At 46.1% G+C, this 25,544-nt stretch overlaps 2 protein-coding genes across 2 annotated transcripts; both read right to left on the reverse strand.

Annotated features, from left to right (window-relative positions):
• Nucleotides 1-4,134: 4,134 nt before the first annotated feature.
• Nucleotides 4,135-5,073, reverse strand: LOC146340966 (vomeronasal type-2 receptor 26-like). The gene has a single exon (XM_084807293.1). The coding sequence runs from the start codon at nucleotides 5,071-5,073 to the stop codon at nucleotides 4,135-4,137; it is 939 nt and encodes a 312-aa protein (XP_084663419.1).
• A 549-nt stretch (nucleotides 5,074-5,622) lies between these two features.
• LOC146340967 (vomeronasal type-2 receptor 26-like) lies at nucleotides 5,623-25,094 on the reverse strand. The gene is made up of 5 exons (XM_084804545.1): nucleotides 24,903-25,094; nucleotides 10,960-11,248; nucleotides 7,373-8,209; nucleotides 6,488-6,697; nucleotides 5,623-5,964 (listed from the first exon to the last, which is right to left on the reverse strand). The coding sequence occupies exons 1-5, from the start codon at nucleotides 24,917-24,919 to the stop codon at nucleotides 5,746-5,748; spliced, it is 1,572 nt and encodes a 523-aa protein (XP_084660671.1). The 5' UTR covers nucleotides 24,920-25,094; the 3' UTR covers nucleotides 5,623-5,745.
• Between the last annotated feature and the right edge of the window lie 450 nt (nucleotides 25,095-25,544).

The raw sequence follows: 25,544 nt of genomic DNA on the forward strand, positions 1-25,544 counted from the left end.
CTATGGATAGAAGAAGGGAGGTTTCAAAAGGAATAGCCACACCACAGGCTTCTGAATAGCCTGAGGCAGTAAGTAGTTGTCCAAAATGTGGGTGTTTTAAGACTGCCTGATATCTCTTAGTTAGATGCGTCACGGGCAAAAATACGAAGTCTGGAGCATGCTTTTTAATTTGTATTGGAACCCTTTTCCTTTTAACAACTGTGCCTAAACACCTGACAGTGAGGGAATAACATTTTAGATCACCCATTTATGTCATATTTGATACCTGTGACAACATACCCTTGATATCTAAGACAGTCCAAAATGGCTAGAAGTGATGACAAAACAAGTAGAATCAAAATAAATGACACTTCCGACAAAAACACATCTCTATAAATTAAACCACAAATAATCCCTGAGATAAAAGTATTCATAAAGTTTTGATTTGCCCGCCTAATTGGGAAAATGATAACAGTCGTGCCTGGGGGGAAGATGCAACCTCTTTGGAGGGTGGAGTGGGGTGTCCCAGGCCTGGGTTTGGATTGGGTGCCTCTAACCTGCCTTGGGTTGCTAGGGCTGAGCAATAAAAGGGGGCTAGAGAAGGAGCAGGTGTCTCTTTTTGGCCCTGACGGTACTAGGGTGTGCTGCTGGTCGATGGCGATCCTGGGAGGCCCATAATTTGGTATGGATAGGATAGCCCAGCTAGCTTTCTTTTTTTTGTGTGTGGGAATGTGTGCCTTGGGGTTTGGCATTTCTGGTTTCACTTTTGTTTTGTACCTTGCTTATAATTTCTTGGACAACCGACCACCTCTCCCTATTCCTTCCTCTTTGTTCCTTCCCCCTAATACATTTTTACCCAACTTCCAGTTGTTGTGGTGTGTCCTGAATAACTTCAGTGCTGAATTCAGTGCCTATTGGCCAGGAAGGGAGCTCCTGGGTTAATTTCAAGGAATCTGGTGGCTGAGTTTGGCCTGGTCTACCTTGCTGGGTTGTTGGGGTGAAACCAGCAATCCTTCACCATCCCTGATGGAAAACTACTCATAAAAGGATTAATTTGCCAATTCACAATGCATCACCATCCTATAAAAAAACACAGATTTACAGCAAAGCCTTACAGTATATTGGAGATATCAACTCTCGTCTATTACTAGAGGAGTCAAGTGCCCCATCTGAACCCATACAATGGATCTTCCTTTTTAAATATATATTATCTTTGCGGGTCAGTATGTTAACTTCCGCCTGTATCTGCCTAGTGTTAGGACCTACTGACAAGGGGTTCTCTACCTGATCCTCAGTGACTAAATCCACTTCAACCTTCATTAATGCTGTGCTACGTAGGTGGATAGCAGTTGTTTCAGGAGAACAAAATTCATTTAAATTTAAATATCTAAAGGCCTGCCAGTCTTCCTGGCATGGTTGCTTTGGCAGAAACAAAGCAGAGGGCGGAGCAAAACCAGTTGACATCTTCAAATTAACTAGCTCCTTGGAGGACTGAAAAGCCTCCTGGTCTTGAATGTCAACTGAATGGCTTGGAGAGTGCCTACTGCCTAGCAGAAGGCAGATCTTGACGAACAACTCATGTTCGAAGCTGATTCTCCAGTGGTGAAAAAGAACTTACAAACTTACTCTGTTTGGAGGTGGGCAAGAAATCCCACATCTCCAGGACAACTGATTCGTTTAGATTTTCTCATTTAAAAATCAGACAAGTTATCTGTCAAGCCAGAATTGTAAAACGATACAACTAGCTGGAAAAGAGTGTTTCTAAAATGTTAAGACAATTATCAATATCAATAATGAGTAAAAGTTGAAAACACAACAAAAACTAAAAATCAGTATTCAATCAATATCTAAAAGCTCAGAACAAAATGAATTTTCCCAGCCCCCCTCAAACACGACTAGGAGGTTCTTGTCCTACAGCAATCAAAATTGAGAGTCCAATATCCAATGTCAAGCTTTTAAGCACCTCTCGTTGACCCTGAGTCAGGCTTAATGAGTCCCATTCTCTGCAGGGGGTTATCAGCCTCTCTTTGGAAAAATGAAAATTACATGCAGTGCTGTGTTGATACTATGACAATACTACGACAGATTCCCTTGAAATGGTCAGAAGACTTAGTCAATAACATCATCCATTCATTCATATGAGGTTCTCTTCTCTTCTCAGTGCTGTTGTGAAGAAACACAAGAGCACTTTTCTTTTCAAAGTGGTTGAGAGATCACCCAAGCAGCAGTGCTGGATCCAACCGGTAAGCGGGGAGGGGGGCCTCTAAGTAAATCCCAAGTGTAACTTTTCCAGTACAAACTCCATATTTTGAGAGTCAAGTGAGGTGATGAAACTGTTGAGTGAGGTGTCAAGTGAGGTGATAAAAATGTCAAAAATTATTGAAGCATTGAAACAAATGGTGGCACCCAAAAAGAACGCTGCTACTCACAGCGCCATCTTGATTTTTAACCAGCTCTCTCTCACACACAATGAACCGAACGCAGGCTGATCTCCCCCTCCTCCACCACTGTCACTGATCAGAGGCTGCTGGGTTAAGTTCAGCTCCAATTTGGCAGCTAGAGCCTGAGGCAGTATATTTTTGTCCAAAATATGGGTATTTTAATATTGTCTTATATCATTTAGTTAGATGTATCTCTGGCAAAAATACGACCTCTGGAGAGTGCTTTGTAATTTCTGTTGTAACCCTTTTCCTCTTAACAACTGTGGCACTTGACCACATTCACACACAGAGAGAGATCACAGAAATGCACCACTTAGAATCTGCTGTGCTTTTGCTTTTCCTCCACGGGTCAGTGATTCCCCTGCCCACCACACCTGCACATTCCAAGGTCCACATTATGAGACACCCACAGACTTGCATTATGCAAATAAAAAATATTTTTAAAATAAGGAAATTGCATTTTTAAAAATCAGTTCCATCAACTACAGTAGAAAGGAATAGGAAAACATCAGTCTTTAAAATAAGGAGCACATAGTTTTGTTCACAAATGATGGGCACCAAAGGGAGCCAACACATGCTTTGAGGAACATTCTTGCATGACTTAGTTTTTTCTTCTTTTTTCTGGTAACTGCCCTTTCTCCCTTAGTATTTCACCAATCTCCCTGAAATTTCCGGTGATGTAAAACAAACATGCCTTTCTGGCACCCGCACATTTCAGGAAGGTTGGTGAAATCTTTTCAATTTTATAAAGCTTACAACAACCCACCTGCCTGCTTTCCATTCTACCTTACGGGACCCTGATTTTATTGACGCGTTATCTAACAGGATCCACATAATAGAGAAGTGCATTGTTATTTTTCTACTATTCAATTAAAGGTCCCTAATTTTGAAGGAATCTGTTACTGTTGTCTCCTCCCTCACCCTAATTTTCCATTTTTCCACAAAAGCATATTCATACATTTTACATTCCAGCTCTACAAATATGTGTGTTGCTGACATTCTTCATGACTGACCATGATGTATTCTTGCTGCTAGAATCACTCCCTTGAAAAGTGAGCTCAGGGGGCAAGTGCCAACAACAACCAAGCCACAATGGGGCTTCTGAGAAACAAGGGAGAAGTATGAGCATTCTGGAAGGAAACAGGTTTGGAGAAGTACTGAAACATGAACACAATTTATTTTATTCATTTTCATTTAGTATTAAATTTATATCCTGCCATGTTTCCTCTTTGAAGGAACTCAAGTTTCAAAGGTCTCAACAGTGGCCAATAAAATGAAATGAAACCTATCCTCCCCAAGACCAATCCAGTGACCAGAACAGAGAATGGCATGGAGGAGAGAAGAATGTTCTCCTTATAGTGGAAGTCAGATCCATACAATTTAGAGTATCTCCAAAGTAAGCCTAATCCTGAACCATACTGCAACTCCCTGTTGTACCTATAATGCATGATATGTAACACGAATTCCTGATAGTGTGATGGCATGATTTTTTTAAAAAATTAAATGGTTGAAAGATATCCAGGAGCAATATAATGCCATACAGACAACCTTTAAGTCCACTTCCAGTTGACTGGGAAAGAGCAAAAGCCCAGTGTGGAAACGATCCTGTAGCTTAAGGAATAACTCAGCACTTTCAACAATGTTATTGGCCTTCTTACACATGTACTTGACAGGAAACTAGAGTAGCAGGGCATGTTTCAAAGTGATAGACACCCTAAGTCCTTCTCTTGATTAGATGATCTTTACAGTTAAGACTGGGCCTCAACAGTATAATGTAGCATTTGGGGAGGAAGATGCAAGCCAGGAGACCAGCCCCAGAAGCCAAGATGGAGAAGACCTCCACAGCCACCATGAACTTTCCCTTGGTGCTCAGGTAGGTGGGCACAAAGGAGACCCAAACACTGCAAAACACCAGCATGCTGAAGGTGATAAACTTGGCTTCGTTGAAGGTGTCAGGCAGTTTTCTGGCTAGGAAAGCCACCATGAAGCTGACGACAGCCAGAAAACCCATGTAACCCAGGACAGTGTAAAACATAGTGACTGAGCCTTCATTACATTCGACAATGATTTCTCCAGCCAGGGAATGGAAGTCCAAGACTGGGAATGGGGGAGAGGTCACCAGCCAGAAAGCACAGATAATAGCTTGGATGAGGGGATAGGCCAGGACAATGGAGTTTGGTAGTTGTCTTCCCAAGAGTTTTCTGGCCATGTTTCCTGGCTTGGTGGCCATGAAGGCCAGAACCACTGTGACAGTTTTTGCAAGCACAGAAGAAATGGCAATGGAAAAAATGATGCCAAAAGCAGTTTGACGTAGAAGACATGTGACCTTCGTGGGGCGACCGATGAACAGAAAGCAACTGAAGAAACAGAGCAGGAGAGAAAGAAGGAGGACATAGGTGAGGTCTCGGTTGTTGGCTTTGACGATGGGTGTGTCACGGTGCAGAATGAAGGTGGCCAACACTACAGATGCAATCAGAGAGAGGAAAAGAGCCAGAGAAGCTAAAATGAACCCCAGTGTCTCCTGATAGGAAAGGAAGTGGGTCTTCTTGGGGAAACAGTGGTCTTGGTTGCTGTTTGGATGTTGATCTTCTGGGCATGGATCACAGTGATCTGCATCTGGAATGAGCAAAAGTATCTCAAACATGGCATACATGTTCTTTTTGTACAGACAGTGCAGGCCACAAAGAAGGAGATGGAAATGTCAGTTCCCTAGCTGACTGTCCATATAAGCGTGCAGCCTCCCTTTTCGTATTTTCTCTTTCGGTTTCAACAACATATTGCATAACAGCAGAGTCAGGAAGGGTACACAACACTGCTTTCCACCTGTGTAGGATAGCCCATGCTAGCAGACCCATGTTCCATATTCTGCAAGAAGAAAAACCTGAAGTGTGTAACTAGAAATTGAAAACTGTTAAGGGTAAGAACATCACCACAGCCTGTCACGTGCAGAGCCTTCCAAATATGGCATTTGCTTCAGATGACACACTCTCTTCAGAGGAGATGTATTGGTGCAGAGGCTTGGAAATAGCTGACAGGAATCAATATAGATTAAACAGCAGTTTCCTTGACATTGGAGTATCATGCTCCCATTGCTACAACAACTAATCACCGTTAAGCTTCATGTTTAATGCCCAAACTACCGAGATTGGAAACATGGTGTTTAAAACACTATGCATGGAAAGGTGAGCCAAGGCAAGTATTTCAGGATATTATTCTTTATTATTTAAGCTGAAGGTTTCTTCAGGAAATTGTGAATAGTTTGCAAAACAGGAAACCACCGAGTTATGCAATCCCCAATGTTTTTTATGGAGAAACTGTTCATAGGTTAAATGGCCATGTCTTCTCCTTGCACATGATCTTCCCATGCTAACCCCGGTATGCTCTGCAATTGAACATGGTTCTCAATGCTTGAGCTACCTGTCTGGTTAGAAATCGTCCCTTCTGGGCAACGATCACATCTGTAGCAGCAAACCGGCTTCCCCTCTGGAACTTTTCTCTGGTGCCCTGGAGAGCATCGTTCCACACACCTCGCAGAGGGAGGCACCTAAAAGGGGAGACAGAAATAGTTGAGGTTTTACACGCAATGGATGTTGCACCAAAATAGGACAGAGTTACTCAACAAAGTTTCCCAATACACAATGGATAGTATCACCAGTTTAGAAAGTCTGAATCTTTTCTGGAATTCTGCAAGTTCCTTAGAATCATCGTAATGGATGGAAGCTGATGGAGATATACATGCTCATACAGATGCAAAAACATCAAGCTGCCTCCTACTGCATCAGACCCTTTCTCTGCCTCTCTAGGGATGCTGGAGAAATCCTCCACAGACCCCAGTGAGGGGTCCGCTACACCATTTGCGTCCCTGCTATTTGATGTGATAGGCTATGTTAATCTTACGTAGCCTATTGTGTGAAAAAACAGGGACACAAATGGCGTATTTGCATCCCACCAGGACCCCTTTATGCACTCAATAGTCCTTTGGTCTCATCTAGAAAGACACCTTCCGTTCTCAAGCCATAGAACTGCAGCATTCTTTATGGCCCCCATGACATTCACTTCAAACCCACCTCTGTAGCCCACATGATTGCATCAGCGTGAATGGTGAAGTCTTGGTCAGGCGGAGCTTCCAGATCCACCTGTCCAACTTTGGTGTGAGCTAAAGATTCATTTGGGAAGAAAATCACATTCACAATATCGTATCTCTCTCCCTTTTTAAAGAAAGAGACTTCATCTCCAGCACTGTTGTTGAACCGGACATTCCTCAAAGAGGCAAGAATCTGAAATAGAGGAGAGAATTATAAACAGGGTAATGCTGAGTGAGTTCTGGTGTCTTCTGACAATCTGTGACTGCCATCAAGTTAGAGACTTCTTCTTTTCTTTACTCTATTGTTTTGATGAACACTGAAGGTGCATTCAGATGGCTTCATTGGGCAATTGCTCAAATATGCTTGGCCAGTGGTTTGCCCATTTATCTTTGGGTCTACTTGCTACAAGCCATGTTCCTATCTTTGTGTGTGTACCAGAAGAAGTAGGTGGTGCCATCAAGTTTAACAACACCTGAGATGTCCTCATGCTGCCTGGCAAGAATGAACATGGGGCAGGGGGGCGGAGAAGCTGACTGTTTTTTGCTCCTGGAGATGAGGGGTGGGGAGACGAATACTGTGTATTTGGCGTGACAGTGTGCTTGATTCATCCTCCTCAGTAGCCACAGTTTTAAATACATGATTATCACAGAAGCACCATTGGTCTCTACTGCTTTTTATTCACTTCCTAGTGCTCTTTAAGGGAAATGATGGCCATGAAAGAATATCTATGGGGAATGTCTCTATTGGGCCCTTTAGATTGGACAAACAACCCTTCTCCTAGGCTCAACCTTTGCTTCCAGGATCAGACCACGGAGAAACCACCAAGGAACCTATTATAAGATTGTCAACTCTCAACGAGGACGTTACCTGCCATGGCTGAAGATTCAGCAGCCTCTTGCCTCCCCCTCTCAATGCATGTTTGGATCCAGAGGAGGACACACCATGTAACGTGTGTGCAATGGAATAGACAGCATTGTAGATACTGTAGCTGTAACTGGACATGGTCACTGCAAGGATATGGCTCTGCAGGTCCCCTACCTTCTCCTCCCCAGTGCAGTTCCTCCATCCCCACGGAGAGATTTCTCCTGGTTTCAGAAAGTCACAGTTAAAGGTGAGTCTCCACCATTGTTGGAGAAAGACATCTCCTTGTGGTCGGTGTGGATTTAAGGCCCAGAGAAAATGTGTGAATTCTGGCACATCCTTCCTGTGGACTCTGAAGTGCAAAGCGCCATGGAAACCTTTGGCCTTGTATAAATTTTGTCTTTCCGCAGAAGTTTCCCGATGGGCTGTCATGATCCAGACCTTCCTAAAGGGGGTTTTGGTCTTTTCTTCATGAATAGTCAAGAACGCTCTTAATATGAGTACAACGTTGGTGTCCCCAAAGGCAATAATCACTTGGGGTTCAAACCAAGCACTAGGAATAGATCCAAGATATGCTTGCTGTAAAAGGAGAGGGCTTGTTGGTTCGAACATGTCAGTGAAGGCCACACAGATGTCCTTCTGCTTGAGCATTGGTGTCAGGGTCTGGATGAAATTTTCACCTCTCTCCTCAGTTAAGGCAACCAGCCCAATCCAGTTCCAATGGAAATGCAGGAGCAGCCGGACAAGGCCCACATATTGAGCAAGTTCGTTAGTATCAATCTGGTAGAAAGAAGGAAATTCTGTTTTTTCTCCCTGAACAGGGTCAGCCAAACCATAACCGAGCTGAAAGAAGGATTTTCTTGTGAGTCTAGAGCAGTGAATTTTGTGCTCCTTTAAAGACTGACACATTTTTAATGGAATAATCTTCCATGGACTGCTACAGCCAGCTTCAGATCCATGAAGTGCTATCAAGAAGGAAGCCATCCATTTGAAACATGGACATCTAATATGAAATGAAGCTCTCTTTAAGGTTCCCCCCCCCACTGAGGATATCAACCCAAAAGTCAGGGCTGCCCTGGAGGTAACCTTGGCACAGTTTCTTGCCATTGTCCTGAAGAGGCCCATGTCACTATACTGAAGCAAAAGGACTCTTTGTCAGTGTGGTGGGGATTTAGGGTCCCTGTCCAATAGGACACTTTGGTCAAACAGTTCCATTGTCTGTCAAAATCCATTAGGACACATGAAATGGAAAATGTGACATAATGATAGTGGGTCTTAATCAGAAACCCCATAAGTTCCTCTACTCGGAACACTTTCCGTTTCCATCCCAAGATGTGTGGCTGAAACAGAAGCTCTTTTGTATGGAAATGTGTCCCAATACATACAACACTGACAAATGTTATATTATGGTGGGTTCAGGTTCCCACAATCACTGGAGGAATTAATTAAGTGCATCAACCGACTGCAGCAAAATCAAGAAGGAGTCTTGTGTCACCTTGTTCAAGAACACACGTACAGAAGAAGAGCCATGCTGCATCACACCAAGGGTCCATCAAGCCCACCATTCCTTTCCCACAGTGGCCAACTAGCTGTCAACCGGAAGCCTCCAGGAGGATAGAAGTGCAACAGCATCGTCCTGCCCATGTTTCCCAGCAACAGGTCTACTTAGGCATACTGCCTCTGGTTCTGGACGTAGCACATAGCCATCAGGACTATGAGCCATTGAGAGCCTTTTCCTCCAGGAATTCATCTAACCCCCTTTTAAAGCCATCCAAGTTGGTGGCCATCACTACATGTTGTGGTAGCGAATTCCATAGTTTCACTATGCACTCTGCGAAAAGGTCTTCCTTTTCTCTGTCCTGAGTCTCCAACCAATCAGCTTCATGGGATGACCCCAGGTTCTAATATTTTGAGAGAGGCAGAAAAATAGCTCCCTATCCACATTCTCCACACCATGCAGAATTTTGTACACCTCTATTATGTCTCCCCTTACCCTCCTTTTTTCCAAGCTAAACAATCCCAGCTGTTATATCCTTCCCTCATGGGGGACAGGGAGAGATGCTCCAGCCCCTTGATCATCTTAGTTGCCCTTTTCTGCTCTTTTCCCAGCTCTACAATATCCTTTATTGGCAGTTTTATTCTCAATTCCTTGTCCAAATATGTCAAACATGGAGTTTGCCTGTTTTACAGCGGCCACACACTGGGCTGACACACTTTCATCAAGCTGTCCACCACAACCCCAAAACTGTTTCCATGTTCAGTCACCACTAGCTCAGATCCCATCAGGTTATTCTTGAAGTTGGGATCTTTTGTCCCAGTGTGCATCACTTTGCATTTGCTCACATTGAACCTCATTTGCCATTTGGATGCCCATTCTCTCAGTTTGGAGAGATCCTTTTCAAACTCTTCACAATCCCTCTTTGTTTTAACTACCCTAAATAATATTAATTTGCTGTCATCAGCAGGGATATACACTGCACTGCACACTACTCATTCCAGACCATTTATGAACATGTCAAAGAGCATTGGTCCCAGTACAGAACCTTGTGGGACCCCACTATTTACATCCCTCCATTGGCAGAATTCACCATTTACTCCTGTTCTTTGCTTCCTGTTATTAAACGAGTTACTGATCCATAAGAAGAGCCGTCCTCTTCTTCCATGACCGCTAAGTTTGCTCAGGAGACTTTGATGAGGGACTTTGTCAAAAGCCTTTTGGAAGTACATGCAGACAATGTCTAATGGGTCACTCTTGTCTACACGTCAATTGAAACTCTCAAAGAACCCCAGAGTCAGTGTGGTGTAGTGGCAAGGGTGTTGGACTGGGAGCTGGGACATCCGGGTTCTAGTCCCCACTCGGCCATGGAAGCTCACTGGGTGACTTTGGGCCAGTCACACACTCTCAGCCCAACCTACTTCACAGGGTTGTTGTTGTGAGGATAAAATGGAGAGGAGGAGGATAATGTAAGCCACCTTGGGTGCCTTGCAAGAGGAAAAAAGGCGGTATATAAAAGCAATAATAAAATAAATAAAAGGTTACTGAGACAGGACTTACCTTTGCAGAAGCCATGCTGATTCTTTTCTAGCAGGGCTTGTCCTACTAGAGGCTTGCTAATTTTATCTTTCATAATGCTTTCAACCAATTTACCCAGAATAAACCTTAAGCTAACTGGCCTGAGATTTCCCAGATTGCCCCTGGATCCTGTTTTAAAAATTGGTGTTACATTGGCCATCGTCCAGTCCTCTGGTACAGAGGCTGATCTTAGGGACATGTTGCATACTTTGGCTAGAAAATGAGCAATTTCATATTTCAATTCTTTGAGAACTCTAGCATGGATACCATCTAGGCCCGGTGAATTTATTTGCTTTCAACTGACTAGTCAAACAATAGCCATCTGAGACTCCTGGCTACAACCGAGTTTATCACGAGGCAGATTAGCTGAGGTCAGAAGGCCTCCTGCTCTTACCATCCACAATCAAGGCACAATACCACCCACTGCATGGCAGGAAATGGCTTCAGAGATTGGCCTCTACATCTCAGAGTTCCTGAGGTCTGCAGATCCCCCACATCTCTCCCCAAATGAATCCCTCACCTGTGGGATCTTGTAGGTGCCCATTAAGGAAGCAATCTCCCTTGAGGATTTGGAATCGAGACCCCCAATAACAGAGAGCAGCTCATCTTGCTTGTCACATTTATAATTAGGAGACATTTGCCCCCATGTGGAGAGCAGAGACAGGCTGTTCAAGTGGATCCATCTTGCAATGTTGCTGTGGTCATAGATGCGAAAGCCAAGGGTGTGGTTGGGGAGGAGATAGGTGTCCTTGTGGATCTCCTTCATGGTGAACGCCAAGGCCAGGACTTGCTGGTAGTGCTTGAATATCCTGCAGTGATGGGAGTTATGATGGGAGGTGAGTGAAGATATAATATAGTATAAGGTGGGAGGGAGACATTTGTTGCTGCTATGATTACCCAACTGCGAGTCTGAAATGTTTGCTCATCTACTTCAGCTCACCCAGAAATCAACCTTCCCCACCCCTGTCTTACATGAAGTCTGCGGGGGGTGGAAGGGTAGGCATTTCTTGGTCATTATGAAACTCTTCACATGAACCACAACCATTCTTTCGCTCTGCCTACCCTCCTTGCACCAAGCAGCCTCTAGGGGCAGGTCACCTGTTCTCGCAGTTCACAAGGAAGCGGAGATATGATGGCCAACCCTCCCCAGGTCACCCCCACCCTCAGCTCTATTCAGAGGAGGAGACTGAAAAGCCAGCTTCTGGCTCAAGGCCATGAAAATTATTTATTCCTAATTCAGTTACAAGGAGGACACAATCCAGCGACTTCAGTGTTGGTGAAACAAAGTATAAAGTGCCCTCCCAAACTATTGGTTGAATGCACAAATCCCAGCTTCCAATTGCCCCTTCTCTGCCTTAAACACACACACACACACACACACACACACACCCCTTTCCACATATTTCGCCTTGCAGCAGTAGATGCAACAGCAGAGCTTGGCTCCCACAGTCTCTGGAAATTATATTCCCCAGGGTTTCTGTGTCACTACCATCACACCATCCATCTTGCCAGAAAGGGAGAGAGGAATCGTGCTCCGGCTTAGAATGGGACCATACATAGCTCAGTGCGACACAGCACAAGCTTTGCATCCTTTACATGCGGAAGGTCCCAGGTTCAATGCCCGGGTTCTCCAGAAAAGTCAGGAAAGCTCCCTGACTGAAACCCTGGAGAGCTGCTGCTGCCAGCCAGTGCTGACGACTCCGGGCTGGATGGACCAAGGGTCTGACTCGGTATACTGCAGCTTCCTATGTTGCCATGCAGCCGGAGAAGAACCCCCAGGTCTCTGCTTCTCATTACAGGTTGACGCCAAATTAGGATCAGCCTGGAAGGAGCCCTCTAACCTGCAAGCAAAGCAGGCAAACATCTGTCCCAGATCCCTCTTGTGGACACTTACAAAGCAGAAGGGCGGAGTTCTGGTGGTGCTAAACCACGAAAGTCCTGAGTCTCTTCATAATTATTCATGCCAACCGGTAAATTCCCACCGACAATGAGGTCTCCAGGGCTGTGATAGGCTTGCAGTTCCTTAGGCCTGGTCAAGAGGCAGGTGGTCCTCAGCATCCTTTGGGTGGCCTGAGGCACCATCCAGAGCAGCAGCAGCGAAATCATCAGCGGCACAGAGAGACCTTCCCTCCTACGTCAGCGACCAGACAGACCCTGAAGAAGAGCTGAATATACAGGCCCCAGCAGGGGAATTCGAGCGTAGCCAGAAATGATCAGCCCTGAAGTCATCAGACACTGCCCCACCCCACATGGAAGGGCCCAGGACATCTTTATATGAAGCATGTTTTCTCCTGGATTTCGTTGTTTTTTGTTGGGTGGGTGGAAATCCATGGGGGTTCATCAGAAATTACTGTCATTTCCACAATTCCAGAGTGGCAAAATAGCCACAGCCCCACAGCACTGAGCTCCCTTTGCACAGTGGAGGAAGGAGGGAAAAGTTTCAATTGCTTCTCTGTGGGGCAGACAGGCTCTGAGATTGGACTTGAGTTGTCATGGTCCGGCCTTGGGCCTGTGTGGAGCTGAGGACCTAAATCCAAGATGGAGTCCGAGCTTGTGCCAAAGTTCATTAGCCCAGATAGGTGACTGGGGAAAGGGAGGAGCTGGGTGTGGCAGAGTCATGCTCAGTGATGCTTGGCGCCACCATAGTATGTGAGCTGTGAGTCTAAGCTTAAATGCATGTTTGTTTCTCTTGCAGGCCAGATGGAAGTTTCTCTGTTAGCTGAAAAGTCCATCTGCTAGTTTCTTTTGACAGTGTATATATGATCGTTCAGATAACATATTGCTGTCTCGGGACTGATCTTTTCCCTCCCTGTTAAAAGATTGTCAAGTTCATTACTCAAGTTTTCTTTTGTCTACTTCAGCTGCCTGTTCAAGTTACTGGCCCACAAGAAACAGCATGCAGCCAATTTGGAGCTCCACTTTCCATTTAAATTCTTTCAGCTGTGGGGAAAATAGCCAGTAAAGAACCATCAAGGGAGTTTGTCAAGCAAAGCATACAGATATAGAGTATATTAGTGACAGACTCTGAGATGGGCCCCCTCAGGGCCAGGGGGAAGGAGAGACTGGAGGAGAGAGCCAGTCTCCTGTCTGAGGAGAAACCGTTCTGAGAGAGACTCTGAGGGGGATTACGGTAGGCCAGTGAAACACGCTCATTCACCTGCAGAAGAGGCCTCAGCGCTGAGAGGCCGAAGGCCTAGCGCTGCTCTTCCGCCTCTCCTGAATGGATCTGCCTCGAAGGAGCAGTGGGAAAATACTGGGGGGTTGCAAGATAAAGACAACGATGTCTGGACCCCCTGTAAAAATTCAGGGACTGAGGCAGGATGACAGCACAAGGAAAGCCTAATCTGGAAGCCCCCCTTCTCTGTTTTGCTTGGATCTTTTAAAAAGGGGACCGGCCCCCCTCACGTTCTTCTGCCCCAAGGAGGAGGATTTTCCAGCTTAAAATGGAGAGACGGGGGAGCTCTTGGTGGCGCAGTTAGTGCAGAATGACCTGTAACAGGTGAAGGCACGGAGGTGTCAGCTCTCTTCACACCTGGCAGTTCATCCCACTACAAACCGGTCCTTTGGATCCCAGATCCTTTCCGGAAGTTGGACTGGCCCTGTATACGGGCATCTCTCCTAGCGCATCCCTCTGCTCTGTCCTTTTTCATGGCTGCATGGAAAAATCAGGACAGAAGGCTGATTGGTGGATCCTTTGGATTCCGCAGCAGGAGGGACTTTGGAAGCCCTTCTCGTGACCTTGACGGTGGAGGGAGCCCCCCTTCCAGATGCATCTGCTTGGGTCCTCATGGTGCTGCCACAGGAGGCTTCCCCTCGACTGGGTCCCCCCCCACTTCCCCTTTATTCTGGCTTCCCAATGACCCTGCAAGGTGGGCTAGGAGAAGAGATAGTGACTGGCTGGCTTCCCCATCGTACAGATGTTAGGGATGTCAGAGAATTCCATGAAGGATCTCAGTGAGGCTGGATGCCAGTGCATTTGGCCCCCCGAAATCTGTCGCGGAACGAAGCCTCTGCCCCCCAACCCACGAAGGGTGCGTGGGACGAAGTGGCACTTATTTCACATGCCAGTAAGGTAATGCTCCAGATCTTGCAAGGTAGACTCCAGCAATTCATGGAACGAGAATTGCCAGATGTACAAGCTGGGTTTAGAAAAGGCAGAGGAACTAGAGACCAAATTGCCAATATCCGCTGGTGAATGGAGAAAGCCAGGGAGTTTCAGAAAAACATCTATTTCTGTTTTATTGACTATTCTAAAGCCTTTGACTGTGTGGATCATCACAAACTGTGGCAAGTTCTTGGTGGTTTGGGGATACATAGAATCATAGAATCATAGAATAGTAGGGTTGGAAGGGGCCTACAAGGCCATCGAGTCCAACCCCCTGCTCAATGCAGGAATCCAAATCAGAGCATCCCTGACAAATGGCTGTCCAGCCTCGTCTTGAAGGCCTCCAGTGTGGGAGAGCCCACCACCTCCCCAGGTAATTGGTTCCATTGCCGTATTGCTCTGACACTCAGGAAGTTTTTCCTGATGTTCAGTCGGAATCTGGCTTCCTGTAACTTGAGCCCATTATTCCGTGTCCTGCACTCTGGGATGATCAAGAAGAGATCCTGGCCTTCTTCTCTGTGACAACCTTTCAAGTACTTGAAGAGTGCTATCATATCTCCCCTCAGTCTTCTCTTCTCAAGGCTAAACATGCCCAGTTCTTTCAGTCTCTCTTCATAGGGCTTTGTTTCCAGTCCCCTGATCATCTTTGTTGCCCTCCTTTGAACCCTCTCCAGCTTGTCTGCATCCTTCTTAAAGTGTGGTGCCCAGAACTGGACACAGTACTCCAGATGAGGCCTAACCAGTGCTGAGTAGAGGGGAACTAGTACTTCCCGGGATTTGGAAGCGATGCTTCTATGAATGCAGCCCAAAATAGCATTTGCCTTTTTTGCAGCCACATCACATTGTTGGCTCATATTCAGCTTGTGATCGACGACAATTCCAAGATCCTTCTAGCTCGTAGTGTGGTTGAGCCACGTATCCCCCATCTTGTAACTGTGCATTTGGTTTCTTTTTCCTAGGTGCAGAACTTGGCATTTATCCCTATTAAATGCCATTCTGTTGTTTTCTGCCCAGCACTCCAGTCTATCCAGATCACTTTGAATTTTGTTTCTGTCTTCCAAAGTATTAGCTATCCCTCCCAATTTTGTGTCATCTGCAAATTTGATCAGCATTCCCTGCACCTCCTCCTCCAAGTCATTAATAAAAATATTGAAGAGCACTGGGCCCAGGACTGAGCCCTGCGGTACCCCACTCGTTACCTCTCCCCAGCTTGAGAAGGTCCCATTGATAAGCACTCTTTGAGTCCGATTCTGTAGCCAACTGTGGATCCACCGGATCGTTGTTTCATCTAGCCCACTTTGAGCTAGTTTGCTCATCAGGATATCATGGGGCACTTTGTCGAAAGCTTTGCTGAAGTCGAGGTATATGATGTCTACAGCATACCCACGGTCTACAAGGGAGGTGACTTGATCAAAAAATGAGATCAGATTTGTCTGGCAGGACTTGTTTTTGACAAATCCATGTTGGCTTCGAGTAATCACGGCATTGTTGTCAAGGTGCTTCCAGATGGATTGCTTTATGATCTGCTCCAGAATTTTCCCAGGGATTGATGTCAGACTGACTGGTCTGTAGTTCCCAGGTTCCTCCTTTTTACCCTTTTTGAAGATAGGGACAACGTTAGCCCTCCTCCAGTCATCTGGCACTTCCCCCATCCTCCATGATTTCTCAAAGAGAATAGACAGCGGTTCTGAGAGTTCTTCTGCCAGTTCCTTTATGACTCTAGGATGCAGTTCATCTGGCCCTGGAGATTTGAACTCATTCAAAGTAATGAGGTGTTCCTTGACCATATGCCTGTCGATCTCAAGCTGCAATCCTGCCCCTTCAGCCTGTACTTCGCCTTTGCCAGGGGGGTCATAGACCCTCTTTTGGGAGAAGACTGAGCCAAAGTAGGAATTGAGCACCTCTGCCTTTTCTTTGTCCTCTGTTATCATTTTGCCATCCTTATTTAATAGCTGAACAACCATTTCTTTCCTCTGCCTTTTACTATGCACGTAGCTGAAGAAAGCCTTTTTGTTGTTTTTAGCATCCCTCGCTAACCTCACCTCGTTCTCCGCTTTAGCCTTCCTGACGCCATCCCTGCAATTCTGTGCTACCTGCCTGTACTCTTCCTTTGTTACTTGGCCTTCTTTCCACTTCCTATATGTGTCCTTTTTTGTTTTCAGGTCATCCCTAAGCTTTTTGTGAAGCCACATTGGCTTCTTCTGTTGTCTTCCACCTTTTCTTCTTGTTGGAATTGTTTGTGATTGTGCCTTGAGAATTTCCTTTTTTAAAAGTTCCCACCCATCTTGGACTCCTTTTCTCGCTAGCATTGCTTGCCATGGGACCTTACTGATCATTGTTCTGAGTTTATTAAAATCAGCTTTCCTAAAATCCAGGGTACGCGTTTGAGTACACTCGGCTTTTGCTTCCCTTAGAACCAAGAACTCAAGTACAACATGGTCGCTTTCCCCCAGAGTTCCTGTAACTGCTACTTTATCCACTAAGTCATCTCTGTTGGTTAGGATCAAGTCAAGGATAGCCGATCCTCTAGTTCCTTCCTCTACTTTCTGTAGGAGGAAGTTATCCGCCACACAAGTCAGGAATTTCCTGGAGGGGCCATGTTTTGCAGAATTTGTCTCCCAACAAATATCGGGGAAATTGAAGTCCCCCATTACTACTACATCATGCTTCCTTAAAACATTGGCTATTTGCTTTTCAAAAGTTTCATCCTTGTCTTCTCCTTGATTGGGTGGCCGGTAGTAGACTCCGACCACCAGGTTCCTTTTATTCTTTGCTCCATTTATTTCAACCCAGATGCTCTCGATGGGGCTACCAAGCTCCTCCTCCTGTATTTCTGTGCAGAGATATGTATTTTTCACATACAGTGCAACCCCGCCTCCCTTTCTGTTCCTCCTGTTCTTTTTGAACAAGTTATATCCTTCAACTGCTGTATTCCAGTCATGAGAGTCATCCCACCAAGTCTCAGTTATACCTATCAAGTCATAATTTCCCTCCTGTATTAAGAGTTCAAGTTCGTTCTGTTTGTTTCCCATACTCTGGGCATTAGTATATAGACATCGAAGACCATGTGCTTCATAGTCTGGCTTTCTTCCTACCTGTGTCTGAAGACTATTATTGGGCGCTATCAGCGCTGTTCTCTCCGTTGCAGTACATGCGCCTACGTCCATTGTTACCCCCAACATTACATCTCCCTTCCCCGTAGGATTCAGTTTAAAGCCCTCCTGATGAAGTTCTTCATGCTGTGGCCAAACACATTCTTCCCAGCCTTTGTGAGGTGCAACCCATCCCTAGCCAACAGCCCATCTTCCAGGAAGTATAGCCCGTGGTCCCAGAATCCAAATCTCTCTCGTCGGCACCACCTTCATAGCCAGTCATTCACCCGGAGTATTTTTCGTTCCCTTTCTATCCCTCTTCTAACTACTGGAAGGATGGATGAGAAAACTATCTGGGCCCCAAAGTTCTTGAGTTTCCTTCCCAAAGCTTCAAAGTCTGTCGTGATCTCTTCGTAGCTCCGCTTGGCGGTATCATTTGTTCCCACATGGATGAGAAGAAAGGGATACCTGTCAGTGGGCTTTATGAGTGCAGGCAACCTTTCAGTCACGTCTCTAATCTGTCCTCCCGGGAGACAACATACCTGGCGAGTCCACGGGTCTTCGCGACATACTTGGGTCTCGATCCCACGCAGCAAGGAGTCTCCCACTACTACCACTCTTCTCTTCTTCTTCTTGTAGGCCTGGGTTTCATCGCCTCTGTTTGACTGACCTTTAGCCTCTTGCTCATCTTGTCTGCCTTCTGAGGAATCTGTATAATGACCAAGTAGCAACGGTAAGAACAGACCACAGAACAACGGACTGGTTTAAGATTGGGAAAAGAGTACGGCAGGGTTGTATACTCTCACCCTACATATTCAACCTGTATGCAGAACACATCATGTGACGTGCTGGGCTTGATGAAGCCAAAGCTGGAGTTAAAATCGCTGGAAGAAACATTAACAATCTCCGATATGCAGATGATACCACTTTGATGGCTGAAAGCAAGGAGGAGCTGAGGAACCTCATGACAAAGGTGAGAGAAGAAAGTGCAAAAGCTGGGTTACAGTTAAACCTCAAAAAAACCAAGATTATGGCAACCAACTTGATTGATAACTGGCAAATAGAGGGAGAAAACGTGGAGGCAGTGACAGACTTTGTCTTTCTAGGCGCAAAGATTACTGCAGATGCTGACTGCAGCCAGGAAATCAGAAGACATTTACTTCTTGGGAGGAGAGCAATGACAAATCTTGATAAAATAGTGAAGAGCAGAGATATCACACTGACAATAAAGGTCCGTATAGTTAAAGCAATGGTCTTCCCCGTAGTAACCTATGGCTGCGAGAGCTGGACCATAAGGAAGGCTGAGCGAAGGAAGATAGATGCTTTTGAACTGTGGTGCTGGAGGAAACTTCTGAGAGTGCCTTGGACTGCAAGAAGATCAAACCAGTCCATACTCCAGGAAATAAAGCCAGACTGCTCACTTGAGGGAATGATACGAAAGGCAAAACTGAAGTACTTTGGCCACATCATGAGAAGACAGAATACCCTGGAGAAGATGCTGATGCTAGGGAAAGTCGAAGGCCAAAGGAAGAGGTGCCGACCAAGGGCAAGATGGATGGATGATATTCTGGAGGTGATGGACTCGAGCTTGGGGGAGCTGGGGGTGGCGACAGCCGACAGGAAGCTCTGGCGTGGGCTGGTACATGAAGTCACGAAGAGTCGGAAGCGACTGACCGGATAAACAACAACACACAGCCCACTGTTAGATTTAAGGGGCCAACCAGGACTGAACAACACCAGTGATGCTACTGCTGATGTTCTCTGCTGTGTGTGTCCCTGAGAGCATTGTGAGGGACAATGTCGCGGTTCTCCGAGTCAATCGGCTGCTCGTGCTGACGGATACCCATTGCGCAGTGACACACAGATAAGACTTTGTTTGGTTACTTGTCCATGTGTCACTCGTTAAATGTACACTTCCTCCAACTGCACATTTCAAATCCTGTTGGAGCGCCCCTCTGATTTCAGGAGCCAGGGCTGGAATGGCTATGCCACTAATGTAGTGACGAGAGGGGACATCCCACCGAGGGCACAACCTCTTCATGAAGCGCAGGAAGACCTCGTCTTCCACCAGGGAGAAGGGAAGCATACATTGAGCAATGAGCTCTGTCAGGTCGTGATTCAACCTTCGTGCCTGGACACTGTCAGAAGGGAATTTCTGTGTCAGCATGAGGCATTTCTCAATTGATGCCAGACTCTTAGCTAAGTTGCCTTCTGTGCCCTTCTCACCCGGACCACTTTGCGTGAGGTCTTTGGAAGATGACGCAAAGAAGGCGGTAATATTCTTTTTGGATGTGGCAGGGACTTCCCATTGCTATCTTTGGGCACAGGAAGCTCATGATGCACCTCCATGTGTCGCCTCATGGCAGACGTGCCCACTCGTCCACAGCTAGGGATGTCAGAGAATTCCGCCACGGATCTCGGTGAGGCCGAATGCCAGTGCATTCAGCCCACCGAACTCCATCACAGAACGAAGCCCTCGGCCCCCCAACCCCACGAAAGGGGCACGGGAAGAAGTCCCTGCTGCCCCCACCCCACGAAAGGCGGGCGAAATGAAGCACTTTCCTGCTCCCATCCACGCTGCTTTGCGAATGGTGGCTGTCCTGCAGCCGCCATTCAATTCCTCCTCTTCAGCTGTGATACGCTACGTAAATACTTACGTAGCCTATCACAGCTAACGCAGGGACGCCATTTGCGTGCCTGCGCAGGCCGTGATAGGCTACGTAAGTATTTATGTAGCCTATCACGGGGGGGACCCCAGTATATGCAAATGGCGGCAGCTACCACCATTTGCGTACTCTGGAGGTTTTCCCCCCCTGCCGTGATAGGCTACGTAAGTATTTACATAGCCTATCACAGCTTTGATGAAGAAGCGAATGGCAGCCGCAGGGTGGCCGCCATTCGCAAGTCAGCACAGATGGCAGCAGGTAAGTGCTCCGTTTCGCGCACCTTTCGTGGGGTGGGAGCTCTGTCTCGCCTGCCTTTTGTGGGTTGGGGGGGCAGGGGCTTCATTCCAGCATGGATTTCGGGGGGCCGAATGCACTGGCATTAGGGCTTACCAAGATCCGTGGCAGAATTCTCTGACATCCCTAGCTGCTGGTCAATGGTGATCCTGGGAGGCCCATACTTTCGTATGTGTAGGATAGCCCAGCTCGCTTTCCTGTTTTGCTCTTGAGATGTGTGCCTTGGTGTTTGGCATTTCTGGTGTTGCTTAGAGTTTTGTACCTTGCTTGTAATTTCTTGGACAACCGACCACCTCTCCCTCTTCCTTCGTCTTTGTTCCTTCTCCCTAATATATTTTTACCCAACATCCAGTTGGTGTGTTGTGTCCTGAATAACTTCAGTGCTGACTACAGAGCCTATTGGCCTGGAAGGGAGCTCCTGGGTTAATTCAGGGGAATCTGGTGGCCATATTTGGCCTGGTCTATCTTGCTGGGTTGCTGGGGTGAAACCAGGAATCCTTCACAATCCCTGAGAGAAAGCTCCTCAAAAAAGGATCAATTTGCCAATTCACAATGCATCGTCATCCTATAAAAAAGCACAGATTTACAGAACAGCCTTATATTGGAGACATCAACTCTACTCTATCAGTAGAGGAGGCAAGTGCCCCATTGGAGCCCATACAATGGATCTTCCTTTTTAAATATACTCTTTGGGGGGCCGTATGTTAATTGCTGCTGGTAGCTGCCTAGTGTTAGGACCTACTGACAAGGGGTTCACTACCCAGTCCTGAGCACCTAAATCCACGTCAGCCTTCATTAATGCTGTGCTACGTCGGTGGATAGCATTTGTTTCAGGAGAACAAGATTCATTTAAATTTAAATACCTAAAGCCTGCCAGTCTTCAGGTCTTTGCTTTGGTAGCAACCAAGCAGAGGGCTGAGAGGTTTTTTGGAGCAAAACTAGGGATGTACAAAAGTCACTTACCTTTCCACAGATTATGTTGATGGTGGGAGGGGAGGCGTTCTGTCCCTCCCCCCGGAATTCTCGACGGGTGGGAAGCGCTCCGTTCCTCCCCTGCGGAATCCTCCACAGCTGGCTGTGCTCCGCAGCAGCTCTGCCAGAGCCATCTGCAGCCAGATTTCTGGCCGTGGAGGGCTGGGGGGGGGGGAAACCCGCATATGCAAATGGCTGCGGCTACGGCCGCCGCCATTTGCGTTCCTTATTTTTGGCCGTCTTAGTCTACGTAAATATTTATGTAGACTATGATGGTGAAAATGAAGGGGAACGCAAATTGCGTAGCGGGCTCTATTTGCGTCCCTTTTTGATTCACCATTTTAGCCTATGTAAATATTTACGTAGGCTAAAACGGCGAATCAAAAAGGGACGCAAATAGCGCCCACTATGCAATTTGCGTTCCCCTTTATTTTCACCATCATAGTCTACATAAATATTTACGTAGACTAAGACGGCCAAAAATAAGGAACACAAATGGCGGCGGCCATAGCCGCCGCCATTTGCGTACGCGGTTTTTTGTTTTTAAATCCAGCTATGATAGGCTACGTAAATCTTTCCGTAGCCTATCACGTCATTTTTTTTGGGGGGGGGGTTACAAGACTAGAAATGGTGGTGGTGGCAGCCGGTCGGAAGACCAGCGGCTGCAGCCGCTGCCGCCACCAAAGCCGCCACCACCCGGAAGATCCTCCCGGATAAGTCTCGTCCCGGGGGGGATCCGCGGGTGGGTGGAGGGGCAGGCCGTTCCACCACGGAGTTCAGGGGGCCAAACGCACTGGCATTCGGCCTCACCATGATCCGTGGCGGAATTCTCTGCTATCCCTAAGAAAAACCAGTAGACAACTTCAAAGTAACCAGCTCCTTGGAGGACCGAAAGGTCTCCTGGTCTTGAATGTCAACTGAATGACTTGGAGACGTGGAGAGTGCCTAGCAGAAGGCAGATCTTGACGAACAACTAACGTTTGAAGCTGATTCTCCAGTGGTGAAAAAGAACTCACAATCTTACTCTGTTTGGAGGTGGGCAAGAGATCATGATCTCCAGGTTGACTGATTCATTTAGAATTTCTCATTTAAAAATAAGACAAGTTATCTGTCAAGTTAGAATTGTAAAATGATACAACTAGCTGGAAAACAATGTTTCTAAAATATTAAGACAATTATCAATATCAATAATGAGTAAAAATTGAAAACAAAAGAAAAACTAAAAATCAGCATCTAAAAGCTCGGAATAAAATTATTTTTCCCAGTCCACCTCAAACACCACTAGGAGATTCCTTTCACACAATGATAAAAATTGAGAGTACAATATCCAATGTAAAGCTTTTAATCCCCTCTCGTTGAGCCCGAGTTGGGCTTAGTTAGTCACATTCTCTGACTGCAGGGGAGAATCAGCCTCTCTTTGCAAAAATACAAATCGCATGCAGTGATGTGTTGATACTATGACAATGTCAGAAGACTTAGTCAGTAACGTCATCCATTCATTCATATGAGGTTCTCTTCTCTTCTCCGTGCTGTTGTGAGGAAACACAAGAGCACTTTCCTTTTCCAAATGGTTGAGGGATCACCCAAGCTGCAGTGAGGATCCAACCTGTAAGCAGGGTGGGGTACCTCTAAGTAAACCCCAAGTGTAACTTTTCCAATACAAACTCCATAATTTGAGAGTCTAGTGAGGTGTTGAAACTGTTGAGTGAGATGTCAAGTGAGGTGACAAAAATGACGAAATTAATTGACGAATTAAAACAAACGGCAGCACCCAAAATGGACGCCGCTACTCATGCGCCATCTTCTTTCGTAACCAACTCTAACCAGCTCTCTCTCACACAATGAACCGAACGCAGGCTGCTCTCCCCCACCTCCACCCCTGTCACTGACCGGAGACTGCTGGGTTAACTTCAGCTCCAATTTGGCAGCTAGAGCCTGAGGCAGTAAATTGGTGTCCAAAATATGGGTGTTTGAATACTGCCTTATATTTCTTAGTTAGATGTGTCTCTGGCAAAAATACAACCTCTGGAAAGTGCATTGTAATTTCTGTTGTAACCCTTTTCCTCTTAACAATTGTGCTGCTTGACCATGTTCACACACACACAGAGGTCCCAGAAACGCACCACTAAACCTCTGCTGCTGCTTGGGCCTCTAGTCCACATGGCAGTGATTCCCCTGCCCACCACACCTGCACATTCCGTGGTCCACATGATGAGACACCCACAGACTTGCATTATGCAAATAAAAAATATTTTTAAAATAAGGACATGGCATTTAAAAAATCAATTCCATCAACGACAGTGGAAAGGGTGAGGAAAACATCAGTCTCTAAAATAAGGAGACTATACTTCTGTTCACAAATGATGGGCACCAAAGGGAGCCAACACAGACTTTGAGGAACACTCTTGCATGACTGAGTTTTTCCTTCTTTTTACTGTTAACTGCCTTTCTCCAGCAATATTTAACCAATCTCCCTGAAAATTTCCGGTGATGTAAAACAAGCATGTCTTTCTGGCATCTGCAAATTTCAGGAAGGATGGTGAAATCTTTGAGATTTTATAAAGCTTAGAACAACGCACCTGCCTGATTTCCATTCCACATTACGGGACCCTGTTTTGTCCCTGACACCTTATCTAACAGGAGCCACAACCGGGCCTGCTATAACGAAGAGGTGCATTGTTATTTTTCCAATGTTCAATAAAAGGTCCCTGATTTTGAAGGAATCTGTTACTGTTGTCTCCTCTCTCACCCTAACTTTCCATTTTTCCACAACAGCATATTCATACATTTTACATTCCAGCTCTGTAAATATGGGTGTCGCTGACATTGACCATAATGTGTTCTTGCTGCTAGTATCACTCCCTCTAAAAGTGAGCTCAGGGGGCAAGTGCCAACAACAACCAAGCCACAATGAGGCTCCTGAGAAACAAGAGAGAATTATGAGCATTCTGGAAGGAAACAGGTTTGCAGAAGTACTGAAACATGAACACAATTTATTTTATTAATTTTCATTTAGCATTGCATTTATATCTGGCCGTGTTTCCTATTTGAAGGAACGCAAGTTTGAAATGCCTCAACAGTGGCCAATAAAATGAAATGAAACCTATCCTCCCCAAGACCAATCCAGTGAACAGAACGGAGAATGGCATGGAGGAGAGAAGAATGTTCTCCTTATAGTGGAAGTCAGATCCGTACAATTTAGAGTATCTCCGAAGTAAGCCTAATCCTGAACCATACTGCAACTTCCTGTTGTACCTATAATGCATGATATGTAACACTAATTCCTGATAGTGTGATGGCATGATTTTTTTAGGGGTGGACGAAAGTCACTTACCTGTCGTCGAAGGCCATTCGCGGTGGGGGGGAGGTGCTTTGCTGCTCCCCCCGCGAAGTTCAGGCCGGGGGGGAGGCTTCCCGCCTCGCCCGGCTGAAATTCAGGCCGGGGGGGAGGCTTCCCGTCTCGCCCGGCCGAAATTCAGGCCGGGGAGGAGGCGCCTCGCCTCGCCAGGCCGCGAACGCGAAAGTAAAAAAAAACGCCCCCTGATAGGCTACGTGATGATTCACGTAGCCTATCACGGCTAGATCTGCAAAGTCAGCCGTGATAGGCTACGTGAATCGTCACGTAGCCTATCACAGGTGACTTTAAAAAAAAAAAAAGCGCATACGCGAATGGCGTCCCCCATAGGGAGCCGCCATTCACGTTCCTTAAGCGTTGCCCTTATTTTCGCAGTAGTCTACGTAAACATTTATGTAGACTACAGCCACCAAATAAGGAACGGGAATGGCGGCTCCCTATGGGGGCTGCCATTATCCGTACACTCTTTTTTTTTTTTTTTAAAGTCACCTGTGATAGGCTACGTTACGATTGACGTAGCCTATCACGGCTGACTTTGCAAATCTAGCCGTGATAGGTTACGTGAATCGTCACGTAGCCTATCAGGGGGCGTGTTTTGTTTTTTTTTTCTTTCATTACAAA

Source organism: Heloderma suspectum, chromosome 6 (assembly GCF_057233095.1).
Source record: "Heloderma suspectum isolate Gila_16-S chromosome 6, 16-S_ref, whole genome shotgun sequence".
In the NCBI taxonomy this organism is placed as follows: Eukaryota; Metazoa; Chordata; class Lepidosauria; order Squamata; family Helodermatidae; genus Heloderma; species Heloderma suspectum.

What these genes read in the sequence shown, in the direction of transcription:
- LOC146340966 (XM_084807293.1), bottom strand. Translation starts at nt 5,073, where the DNA reads ATGTATGCCATGTTTGAGATACTTTTGCTCATTCCAGATGCAGATCAC.
- LOC146340967 (XM_084804545.1), bottom strand. An exon ending in GCACCTACAAGATCCCACAG is followed by an intron (nt 8,210 to 10,959) that starts GTGAGGGATTCA and finishes TCCTTCTTTCAG; the next exon opens with CTCGGTTATGGTTTGGCTGA. An exon ending in TGAATCTTCAGCCATGGCAG is followed by an intron (nt 6,698 to 7,372) that starts GTAACGTCCTCG and finishes CCTCTATTTCAG; the next exon opens with ATTCTTGCCTCTTTGAGGAA.